The sequence below is a fragment of the Alosa sapidissima genome, chromosome 9 (assembly GCF_018492685.1).
Source record: "Alosa sapidissima isolate fAloSap1 chromosome 9, fAloSap1.pri, whole genome shotgun sequence".
Lineage (NCBI taxonomy): Eukaryota > Metazoa > Chordata > Actinopteri > Clupeiformes > Clupeidae > Alosa > Alosa sapidissima.
In genome coordinates this window covers 4,130,301-4,142,874 of record NC_055965.1, presented here as the reverse complement: position 1 = coordinate 4,142,874, position 12,574 = coordinate 4,130,301, and the positions used below count along the sequence as shown (strand labels likewise).

Below are 12,574 nucleotides of genomic sequence, written 5' to 3'. Positions count from 1 at the left end.
CCCCCCCCCCATTAATGCACAAATAGGCTGACACCAGACATAATTTCACTGCATTTCTTACTTCCAGTAACTATATGCATGTGACAATAAACTTCCTTGTATCCTTGTATCCTTGTATCCTTGCTGTTGCCATCAAGCAGCTACTGGACAAAATTCTGAGTGTACCAGCAGAAAACTGGTGTGTGTGTGTGTGTGTGTGTGTGTGTGTGTGTGTGTGTTCACAGCCATCTTTCATAATATGTCTGAACATGACACCACCATACCTCTCTCTAGATGTTGTGAAACTAATATCAGACAGAAAATATGTGTAATGTAACTTCCTCCCACAATAAATAAATATGTGTTTGAGCATACAATTCGTTTTATGATGTCAATTGACAACATATTTGTCATGCCTTTCTAATAATTCTAATAGTTGGCTAGTTCAAACTTTTGCCAACTTAAAAAAAACTTAACTCGTGTCACACTGTTCGCCAACAGCAACATCCATCTTCTTTGTTTTCAAGTAGCAGGGAATTCAAGCCAAACTGTTGCAACTCTGCCAACTCAATCATTATGTTAAGCCTGCCTAACAACTCTATACATGATTTGATTGGCCTGATAGAAGTTTAATTTTTCAAGCTCACAAGCCAACGGAGAGTTGCTAGACTAGCCCTGGCCGCTAGGGTGCGTCTAGATTTCTAGGCTAGAAGTCAGCAGTAAGTATAAAAGATTGTGATGAAATGTGAGTATCTAGTAACAAAATGAAGAAGATAGGTCAAACGTGAACATTTTGGAATGTGGAATGTTATTGTTATGTAGGAGAATATGAAGTTTCTGTGTTCACGTTAATAGGTTTGATTGCAATAGTCTGAATATTCCTTTTTTACTACTTCAGACAAGAAGCCAGATGCAAGCAAATGGCAAAAGGCAGAAAGTAAGACCATGTCATCTTGCATGTTTTGATTATTAATTTTTTAATACTCATTGCTTATTCTTAAATGGCTTTTCTGTTTGGATATTTTGCAGAATCAGAGCACCACCATCATGACAAAGGTACTGTAGGTCTGTAGATCTGTTCTCTGAGGTGTTTGGTAATAAAATGGCATTTACATTACATTACATCACAGTTAGTCATTTGGCAGACGCTTTTATCCCAAACCTGAATTGACATGCCAGTAATCTACCAATCAGCAGCATTGACAATTAGGCTGGACCCACTGAAAGGGATTTCCATCTGCAGCCTAATTGATTTGCGTTGTTGCCACTATAATCACACAAAATCAAGGCTGTAACTATTTGTCTTCCAGGTGGAATTTTGTAACCACAGCAGGGCATGATTAGATAGCTTTGTGGTTCAGGCTGAACCAGATATTTCTATCCTGTCTGAACCAGATATTTATATGTCTTTCCTGTTACTGCCTCTAGATCATGGAAAGAAGGCACACAGACAGCCGCCTACCAAGTCCTCTGGACCATCTCGGCCAGCTACAGTAGTACTCCATCTCGGCGTGGAAAATGACAGGCTAAGCTCACATGATGGCCACTCTCTGTTATGGTGCCTTGCCATCACTTCAATTCGCCAATTGAAAAGTACTTCTAAAATGTGTGCAGGCTTTGTTCTGGGAATGTACAGTATAATATGAAGGAAGGTATGTGCAGTTATTCAGGAATAGCAATTTGCAGCAAGCCTATTTAGCAGTTCTTTTTTAATCACATAAGATAATTTTCTGCAAGCCATATGAATGGGCCCTAGTCATTGGCTAGATACAAATGCAGTGAGCAACAGCATCTATTTTCAACGTCAACGCAGAATGCGTATACATATTACGTATAATATTCTTGCTTCTGCATAGATAAATATAGAAAAAAATAATTGAATTCAAAATCTGTGTGATGTAACCATGTCTATAATACGTTTTGGTAGATATGTGATCATGTGATAATTTAGACTGAATTATCTATACTAGGAGTTATAGGAGTATGTGTTAATTGTTTGGGTTTCTGCGTGTTTTTGTGAGAAACGTTTTTGAAGTAATCAAGACAATAGTTAAATTGTTGGAGTTGTTTTATGTTTGACTTGTTCTGAGGGCCAGTTACACCAGATGCAAGGTCAGTTTGCTCATGTGACCTTGTTTTACAGCAGCTGATACATTTATGATCAATCTTGCTGAGAGGGGTTGTGTCTGATTCACACAGTGCAACAGAGGCTTCACTTGTTCAGATACTTTTGCGTCTTATTTTACGTAGATAGATAGATACTTCATTGATCCCCAAGGGGAAATTCAAGGAATTTTGTGCATCTCCATGTACGTTCATCAGCTTGTGTTCAAAGTAAGTACTCTGATGTAGCTAACAGTGAGATGAAGACACAATATATGTGCGCATATATGAAAATATTTATTCACTTTCCAAAACACTTTCCAATTTCCAATTGACACTTTTCAATTCTTACATTCATCTTAAACTTACCAAATATATAATTTACACTGTTGAAACCATCATACATGTCAAGTCCATACTTTGTTAAATACAGTGACCTACACATGTCTTTGTTTGGACTAGTACTTATACCACTGACCACTGGGTCTGTTTGATATGAGGGACAACTCTAATTAAGTTGATTCTGATTGAGCTTAGAAGCCATATTGCACAAGGCCTAGAATTGAGAAAGTATCTAGCTAAAGTATGTCCATGCTGTTTAATCTTGTAACTATCAGATTGCTTCACCCAAAGTAATGTATTAATAAACACTTCTTGCTTGTGTATACTACAAAAGGTTTAATTGAAACCTGTCTGCTGTTCTTGTTATATCTTAATGTTCAGGACCATGTGAATATTGACCCCAGACAACACAGACCTGACAAAACATTGATCAACGGTTAACATTACATTTCGGTGAACTGACATTAATCTGGTTAAAAGACCAGCACTTACAATTAAATGTTTTGGCCACATTCAAATTTACTTTTCTCAAATAGCGGTGCCCACATAGATATATATACATATACATACATGCATATGGCTTCAACAAACACTTCACAGAATGCAGCAGGACAATGGCATCGTCAGTTCGTTTGTAAGAGAATGTGAACATTTCGCAAGGTCTTTAAGACATACTGCCGACTGCTACGCAAGTTCAATTCATGAGTAACATCACAAGTAAATACAACAGTAAGACAAACATGTGTTAATGTGTGTGATTTAGAATCAAATGTGATATGATTGGACCTCTCCCCATCAGTAGATTTGGTCAAAGCTCATGCCAAGCCTGTTATTTAACTGATAGTTTAAGACAAACTGCTTGCCATTAAACTCAATTTCTAAAAACACAATGGCAATGCCAGTCATGACACATGTTTCCTAAGACATACCACATGCTTGAACAGAGCTCTGTCAGAAATTATTCTCCTTTCAGTGTACAAACTTGGATGATGTTTACAAAATGCAGAACTAATTTAAAAAGCTGCATTTCATGCATTCACTAGGTTCCAAGATCTTTCTGAACCCTATACCACATGATCAGATTGAAAAATAACCCGACTTCCACATTGTGGTCCATAAATGAAATAAATGGCTGATATTCAAAACAATGCAACACAAAACAACAATAATTCAAATGATTGATATAACATCACTTTCTGTAACAAAGATCCATTGGCCCAATGGATCTAAAAAAATGTACTGGTGCATAAGGTGCAAGAAGCCAAAGATATGAAACGGGAGAGCAGTGGTCAAAAATCTCCAGGCACACTCAGGTGTGAGAAAAACACTGCAGGTTTATTCACGATACCACGATAACACTACTCAAAGTTCTCTCACGTTAGATACATTGTGGTAATACAAATCACATGAGTACAATGTTCTTTTCCAAAACTCATACATGCAGAAATACAACAATACATGGACACTTCTTAGACATAGCATGTGATCCATACGCCATACGCAAGTCATGTGGCTACTCCAAGTAAGATAATTTGTTGATACATATACATCCTTCAGCATTTTCTTGCCATTGTCTATTCCCTGTCAAGATATTCCTAATATTGCTGCCTCAGGCAGAATAAATACCCTTAACTCGTGAGATGAAGAAAGTCGTGACATGGGGAGAGCAAATGACAGACAAAGCAAAGTTGATGCACAGTATTGAATCTATAGAAAAGCATCAATTCTAATACATATAAACTATTAGTAATCACTTCTATTACATATAAACTTATTAGTAATCACTTCTATTGCATAAGATTTGTTAGTAATTTCTACCACACTGCCATGAAAATCCTAAAAAGTAAAGAGTAAATCCTAAAATCTATTAAAATAAACTGGGAGCCAGTATAGAGGCTAAAACAGGAATGATATGATCAGGCCTAATTTTAAGAAGCCTGGCAGCTGAGTCAATGAATAGAGTTTTGGTTCAGGCAGGTAAAAAAAGCTATTGCATTAATTCAAGCATGGTGATATACGGGCATATTAAATGGAAATGGGGTTTTGAAATAGAAACAAATAGTTTTTTGATGATAAAACACGACTGCACAAGTTTTGTGACACTCAAAGTTTAAATTACTGTCAATATCTAGTCAGATGTGGTATGCCACTTCTCTGATCTGAATAACTATCTTATGTCCATTGGCTCATTGTAATCTGCTGCCTCGAGTACATCTTCTAGGAGCTTGTTTCCCTTTGCTGCTTTCTCAACTTTTTCCAGTAGCTCCAAATTTCCATCTCCCTTCAGATTCCTGACAAACCTTTCAAATATTTCAAGAAGAGAATGGGCACATTCAATCACACTCTCTTCGTGATTTGGAAACCCATAGGTAAATCCTGCAGTGTGCAAACCAAAAACTTTCCCAAAAGTATCAAACACTGGGGATCCAGAGGAGCCATGGTACATGAAAGTGTTGTAGGTCACAATTTCTGGATCATGTGTATCCATCATTATGTTTTCAATGCCTTTGTTTTTGAGAGTTTGACTGATTGATAGGAGAATGAACATGGTGCCTTTGTACTGATCTAAATGAGCATTAACAGCGTCTGCTCGCTTTTCTTTCGCAATGATAAATGTAGGGTCCATTTTTTTCACTTCTCCTGCTGGGTGACCAATAATACAGGCTTCACCAGTCTGAGGCATTTTACCGAAATTCTTCAGGAGCCCTGTTGGTCCCTCTTCGTTCTGAGGGTCGAACTCCAGTATCGCATAATCTAGCTTGACATCAATGTCAACCAATGTATTCACGCAAGTAAAGCACTGGAAATTTGTACTCGGCTGGGGATCCTCATAGTTAAAAAGAACAAACACCTCTATATTATGTAGTTCTTTGCCTTCAAAATGATGTTTAAACAAATGTGCATTAGTCAGAACAAGGCTGTCAAACAGGACAAAGCATGTTGCGTAACAAACATTCTTAACAATGATTTTGCCAACTGACGCGCCCAGTTTGAGCAGCATCCGGACTCTGTGGACCTCACTAAAAGACTGTTGGATCTTTCCAAAATTCTCCTTCCTTAGGTCCAGTGCTTTCTGATAAGAATCACTAGATAATCTACTCTCCAGACATTGTTTTAGATATGGAAACTGCTTACGCAGTTCCTCATAAATCTCCTCAATGCTGCGGTCTCCCTTTTCTACTGCTGTTTTTACACTGATTCCCCTCTGATGTGCTACATCTGTGACTGACCTTGGTTCACGTATGCTTTGTGAATTAAGTGATGGATTTCCTGCATTTTCTTTATTTGTTTTTTTCTTTCTGGGAAGACGTATCTTAAACTCTTTCTGGTTCAAGTTGACAACCGTTTGTGTGCGGTACGTTAGGCACTCTGCATCCTCATTGTTGGACAGGCTGAAGTCGCCCAGGTCATCAATGAAGCGACCATCTCTTCTCAGAGCCTCCTCCACTGTCCACTCTTTCTCTCCGTACACACAGAGATACTTGTATTCTTTGACACATGTGCTTCTAAAAAGCACCTTTTGTTTTGTGTTTAGCCCTCCCAGTTTATCAATGTAGAAGACAGAATATCTGTCTTCGGGGTATATAGTTTTGTCATGTTGGTCTGGAGCCTTCTCAACCGCCTCTGATTTACATGATATGGTCAGACACTCATTATTCTTAATGCAAGAACAAGGGAAATGTGTTGCAACAATATATTTCTTATCCTCGCTACCCATCTGAATGATAATATTCTCATCTGCACACTTAATCATTTCATTTACTTTATCATTTGATTTTATAGCCTCCAGCACTGTGTTGAGTTGACAACAGTCAATGGTCTGTTTTTCGGGACCTGAAGGTGGCTGAAACTTCACTATGATTTGATGTGGATGATGGTCCTGCATGAAATCAGAGTGATACAATGGAAGTTAGGTGCCTTTGTTGTACTAAAGCAAAGCATGTTGTGTGTGTATGTAATGTATCATACTTTACGCACCTCAGCATTCTCCTTCTTGACTTTCACTAGACTACGTGGAGCAATCTGCACAAACAGAAAAAAAATTATATTCATTGACATTATGGAACTCTATTAAAGGGTTGTCCGGGTTTCTCACGTATTATAACTTTTCCCTGCTGTCTTCCCATTTTAATATTTTCCCCTAAAATATCCCATATTTTAATACTCTCATAACATTAGCCCTACCATCGGACCTGTCAGTCTCTGTACTGCTGTCCTGATGCTACCCCCTTGCCCTTCCAGTGAAACAGATATTTTCGAAGCATCATTCTGCTTGCTTGAAGGTGACCTTAGAGTGATGTTAGCCTATTTAAGAGCACAATTTGACGTCAATCTGTAAGCAAAGTAACAGACCTATAGCTTCACACCTCGTTTAGTTGCTGCAGCAGTTTTGTAGTCTGAATTCTTGATATCAGCAGAGGGATAGCAATAGAAAGACGAATGTTGACATTTTTGCCGTATTTTGGGTGAGAAATCAGGGAAATCTCCCTTATTTTCAATGTTCAATGTTGACAATTATGTTACAAGATTTTTTTTCTCAATGCATTTCCTTCAATTGGGTTTGATCATTGTGTTCATTGTGAGACTAAGATGAATTGACAAAAAGATAATTGTACATTATGCTTTTTACTCAACTTTATCAGGGGTGCCAATAAGTGTGGAGGGCGCTGCAGAAAATCTAACAAATACCAAATGGCCTCTACCTAGGCTACAAAATGGGGAGACAGATTCACCATGCTGCACAGGTTTTATGAGTCTGCTGATCAGTGGCATTTTCTACACTGGTCTGCTGGGGCAAAAACCTGCAAGTAGACTCAACACACTTATTCAGAGGGCTAACTCAATCCAAGGGGTGGTGCTGAACAATCTGCTTACAGTCATGTGGAGGAGGATGCTGTCACAACCCCTTGCAAACATAGACAGCATCAGCGGGAGCCGTAGTGCAGTGCTAGCTTCGGTGTCCCATACCATACTAGGCCTGTGATCATTTCCTGAGTCCACTCTCCATCTCTCTTCCACTTATTCTCTTGTCTTCACTATCCTGTCAACAAAGGCTAACCAATCATGGATAACACCTCCCGCCTTCTACACAGTAGTCTGAGTAGCTCTAAAATGACTTAACATTACACTGTCACAGAAGCTATTTTCTTTGTGTGACCATAAGATATTTAGTTCAGTTGGGATGTGCTGGACTAGTGGTTAGCCATGTCTCATTGTAAATGGCCGGGTTCAAATCTTGAACACTGTGAGTCACTATGGATGTCGAAGAGAGAATTTGACATTTACCTCACACAATATTGAGTAATTATTTGCTCTCCAGTTTTGTCTTTTGACCTTCTGCTCCCATATTTTTCTCCTTTTTGGGTAACAGGTAGCCTAGAAATCTAGACGCACCCTAGCGGCGGCAAATTAATTTGCTCAGCCTGTACGTCTAGTAGCAAACTATAGGGATTTCTATTGGCTGATGACGTGGACGCTATGGCGAACGAAGAGCGGTTGTTTGAATCGGCGTTGGCGTCAACTTTGGAGGAGTTGGACTTGTGCTTTTCTTTGAAAGTTGAGCAACACAATGCATTTAAGTCATTCTTTTCAAAGAAGGATGTATTTGCCGTTTTGCCGACTGGATACGGATATGGTCGTAGCGCTGGGCTATTGCATGCCTAGTCAGTTTGAAAGACAATTATCTGCCCGCCCCTTGGATTAAGCGAAGTGAATGGGTCGATTCATTCCATTTCAATGATATAGGATGGCTCTATCTATCTATCTATCTATCTAAACAACTCAAGAGTCCACAGCTATTTCACAGTGAGAGCTCATCTGAGAGGCTCTAGCTCCCTCTGGCGGTGTACTGCTGCTGCTGCAGCCAAAGCTGTCCTGATAAAACATAGGAAGTAGAGTCTGTTGGGCATGATTAGAGTTTAGTCCTTAAACAATTAAAAACTACTCAAAATTTCCCCATAGACTTAACATTATGATTATGACATCACAATACGGCCGTTAAGCAATTAGAATCCTATGGCAGGTGTTCGGGCCACCTGGATCAACTGCCAGTCTCAGGCTTTAAGCATACAAACTGGCCCTATTAAGACTACACATCCTGTTCAACTGCTTCCTCTGCCAAAAACTGTTTCAAAATAAAAGTCCTCACCACAATATTTCACTGTTAAACAATTTAACCCTTTAAACTACTGAACTTTTTAACTGTTCAGCCATTGTAACTGTTACTTGTCATCAACTATGACTCCTACCCACTGTAGCTAGTTAGCATGGTTAGCATAGTTAGCATGCTAGCATGTTAGCATGCTAGCATGTTAGCATGCTAGTTAGCATTTTTAGCAAAACTGTTAAAAATGATTAGCTAAGTAACATGGTTAGCATAGTTAGCATGCTAGCATGTTAGCATGCTAGTTAGCATAGTTAGCAAAACTGTTAAAAATTATTAGCTAAGTAACATAGTTAGCATGATAGCATAGTTAGCATGCTAATTAGCATTTTTAGCAAAAAAACTTGGTTAACATTATTATCTTTGATAACATAGTAGCATAACTGCTAGCAAACATTAGGGCCATTCCAACTGTCAGTTATCGTCAATTATCTACCTAAATAATTTAACTATTTAAATTATCCACCTATTTAACCGTTCAATCATTCCAACTATATTAAACCTTATCTACCAAGCAAATCATTTAACTATATAAACTATCCACCTATTTAACTGTTCAGTCATTCCAACTATATTAAACCTCATCTACCTAGTTCAGTCATTCCAACTATATTAAACCTCATCTACCTAGTACAGTCATTTGAACTATATTAAACCTCATCATGTTGGTTGCCAATTAGCACATCATCTGTTTTAACAATATATTTCACACCATATGTTTTGCATTTTCATGCACTGGTAATTCCCTGGAATTGCGTTTTCTAGTTCTTCTTCTTCTTCTAACGCACTTAATGCAGCTTCAACCGTTTAACGTAGAAACTTCATTCAAACTATGTTACGTAGGTCTTACTTAGGACATGGGTGCTATGTATTTTTCAGCTTTGTAACTTTTATACTTTTTAAACTATTAATTAAAAACTAATCAAAATTTCCCCATTGACTTAACATTATGATTATGACATCACAATACGGCCGTTAAGCAATTAGAATGGCAGGTGTTTGGGCCACCTGGATCAACTGCCAGTCTCAGGCTTTAAGCATACAAACTGGCCCTATTAAGACTACACATCCTGTTCAACTGCTTCCTCTGCCAAAAACTGTTTCAAAATAAAAGTCCTCACTACAATATTTCACTGTTAAACAATTTAACCCTTTAAACTGCTGAACTTTTTAACTGTTCAGCCATTGTAACTGTTACTTGTCATCAACTATGACTCCTACCCACTGTATCTAGTTAGCTAAGTTAGCTAAGTAACATGGTTAGCATAGTTAGCATGCTAACATGTTAGCATGCTAGTTAGCATTTTTAGCAAAACTGCTAAAAATGATTAACTAAGTTAGCTAATTAACATGGTTAGTATAGTTAGCATGCTAGCATGTTAGCATGCTAGTTAGCATTTTTAGCAAAACTACTTAAATGATTAGTTAAGTTAGCTAAGTAACATGGTTAACATAGTTAGCATGCTAGTTAGCATAGTTAGCATAACTGCTAAAAATGATTAGCGAAGTTAGCCAAGTCATATGGTTAGCATAATTAGCATGCTAACATGTTAGCATGCTAGTTAGCATAACTGCTAAAAGTGATTAGCGAAGTTAGCTAAGTCACATGGTGAGCATAGTTAGCATGCTAGCATGTTAGTTAGCATAGTTAGCATAACTATTAAAAATGATTAGCGAAGTTAGCTAAGTCACATGGTTAACATAATTAGCATGTTAGCATGCTAGTTAGCATAGTTAGCATAACTAATAAAAATGATTAGCTAGGTTAGCTAACAATACATTTCCGCCCCTATTTTGGAGTTTTTCCTCGAAATTGCACACCGCCTACTTAAAATGGCCCTGTTGCCACATACTTTGACTTACAATCAAGTGCCTGACCTCTTTGGAAAGCTAAGGCCTTGTAGAATTTTTTGGTACCAATAGATTGACTGTGTGATGAACTATCAGAGAGTGGCAAAGGGTAGAATGATAGTTTTTTTTATAGGCGGTTATGCACATCTCTAGAAATGACCACATTCTGCCCTCTTGGTCACTTATTTTCTCTTGAAAACACCACTGAGGCCCACTACCAGGTCTTGTGAATCTGTATGTCAAAGTAGATCCTTATAGGATGAAGTATGACTGTGTGGGACCCATATTTGTGTGGGCATACACATGCGTTTTGCTAAGTGTCCATTTGGAGACTCCAAAAGGACCTTTGGTTACCCAAAACTAAAACTCTTCCTATACAAGAACCCCTTTATGCAGAACCATGATCTTGGTGTCAAATGAAAGGTTACAGTCTGTGTCTCATGATGGAGTGATCCCTGGAGAGCTTTGCAGTGGCTGTGCCATACATTTAGAGATGCATTATCTGACCTGGAACTCTTACTTTTGCTCCAACACCTTTGAGATTTCCATGAAAAAATGACAAACAAGGTAATGCAGCAAACATTTGTATTATAAAATGAAACAAAGGTAAAAATAGTAAATATTATTATCTCCCCCTTCCTCTGCCTCTTCCTCTGCCTCTCCCCCTGCTTCTTGCAGCACCCTTTCCTCTTTGTGTCCCACTGGTCTCAGCCACCGGCTCCTCTTCCTCAGACACAGGATCCTTAGCTCTTGATGTTTTGCTTGGTGGGACCCAGTCTTCATTGCTGTCACTGAAACAATTGTACAGATGGAAGTTAGACTCAGACCCACTAAAGTATATGAAAACCCTTCCCAACAACTTATACAAATTATATAAATGTGTGTACTCAGGTCACACCTCCCCTGCACTCTTTTTTACACAAACACACACACACACACTGCATTCTCACCTAACTCCCCTCCCCCAGATACCAGAACTATTCACACCTCCCCCTGCACTCTCTTTTACACACACACACACACACACACTGCATTCTCACCTAACACCTAAAAACTATGCACTAAACATTACAAAAGCAAACGAAAATGTATCTGTAACTGTATATGGATATAAGTAGTATACTCACAGCTCGAAATCAGGGTCCTTCCCAGCTAAAAAGTTGTGCTCCTCCTCGGAGTCGCATTCGGAGAAACTACTTTCGGCTCCTCCAGATCATCGATGTCCTCCGGTTCAACATGTTTCGTTTTTGCTTGTCTTTTTGGCATGTTTTTACAAACAAAAACCTTCAAAAACTGCCTCTTGCTTGTTCAGTAAAACACTTCCAAAACACTGCTTCGGTGACTATGTTTACGCATCTGTTTTACGCATTGAATTTAGCCGACAAGGAAGTAGAATGTGACGATGTGTCACATGTCTAAAGAAAGCTCTCCTCATTGGCTACACAGACATCTAGGTCCCATCTCATTGGCTCAATCAGACGCAGCGCTATGGCCATTCAAAGACTGGTTGTCAGATTCATCGCTTACGTGACTCATTGGCTTTGATGGCATCTATCTCGACTCTCATTGGTCCTACAGACATGTAATTGGTATCGATGGAATCAGAAGAGCCTCGTGAACACGCAGAGTACCGTGAATCCAGCGACAATAATGGAAGTAGAACCGAAATATATGGATTTCCGCGAAAAATAAGTTTTTACTTCGCTTCTTTTCGTATGCATCTGTTTTGTTTGTACTGGCGTGTACAACTACTCAATATATTGGCAATAAAACAATGTAGATATTTTACATCTATGGATTCTTACGAAAATTTCAAGACCAAGCATGCTGGGCTAACTTATTGGTACGGCCATACAGACAAGTGACAAAGTATGAACGCAGCAACTTTGGGGGGTGGTGGAGGGGGGTATTCTGATATGTTATATATCGGGATAAACTTATATTTTACACACGAAATATATGTTAATTCATGGAAAGCTTTACATATATCGATTCTTGAGATTCTCAGCTTTAAAATGGTATATAGCATGACTATGGTAGTTCATGATAAGGTGCAAAAAAATGCATGGGGGTTGTTGGGGGGAGGTAGGGGGCACTGTATTTGTCCCGAATTCGGGTCACTATTAATGTACTGGG

At 38.6% G+C, this 12,574-nt stretch overlaps 1 protein-coding gene and 1 long non-coding RNA gene across 4 annotated transcripts in view; one reads left to right on the top strand and one right to left on the bottom strand.

Annotated features, from left to right (window-relative positions):
* Window positions 1–663: 663 nt before the first annotated feature.
* Window positions 664–1,741, top strand: LOC121719369. Its single transcript, XR_006034255.1, has 3 exons — window positions 664–916; window positions 1,009–1,035; window positions 1,408–1,741. It is a non-coding gene; the product is annotated as an uncharacterized LOC121719369 (long non-coding RNA).
* Window positions 1,742–3,740: 1,999 nt separating this feature from the next.
* LOC121719365 (serine protease FAM111A-like) overlaps window positions 3,741–12,574 on the bottom strand; it is a 30,538-nt gene continuing 21,704 nt past the window's right edge. For all 3 annotated transcript variants that reach the window (XM_042104872.1, XM_042104871.1, XM_042104873.1), the window contains 2 exons: window positions 6,403–6,447; window positions 3,741–6,304 (listed from right to left, as the gene is read on the bottom strand). In XM_042104872.1, the coding sequence (XP_041960806.1) occupies window positions 4,592–6,304; window positions 6,403–6,447 (1,758 nt within the window). In that variant the 3' untranslated portion in view covers window positions 3,741–4,591. The remainder of the gene's footprint in view (window positions 6,305–6,402; window positions 6,448–12,574) is intronic.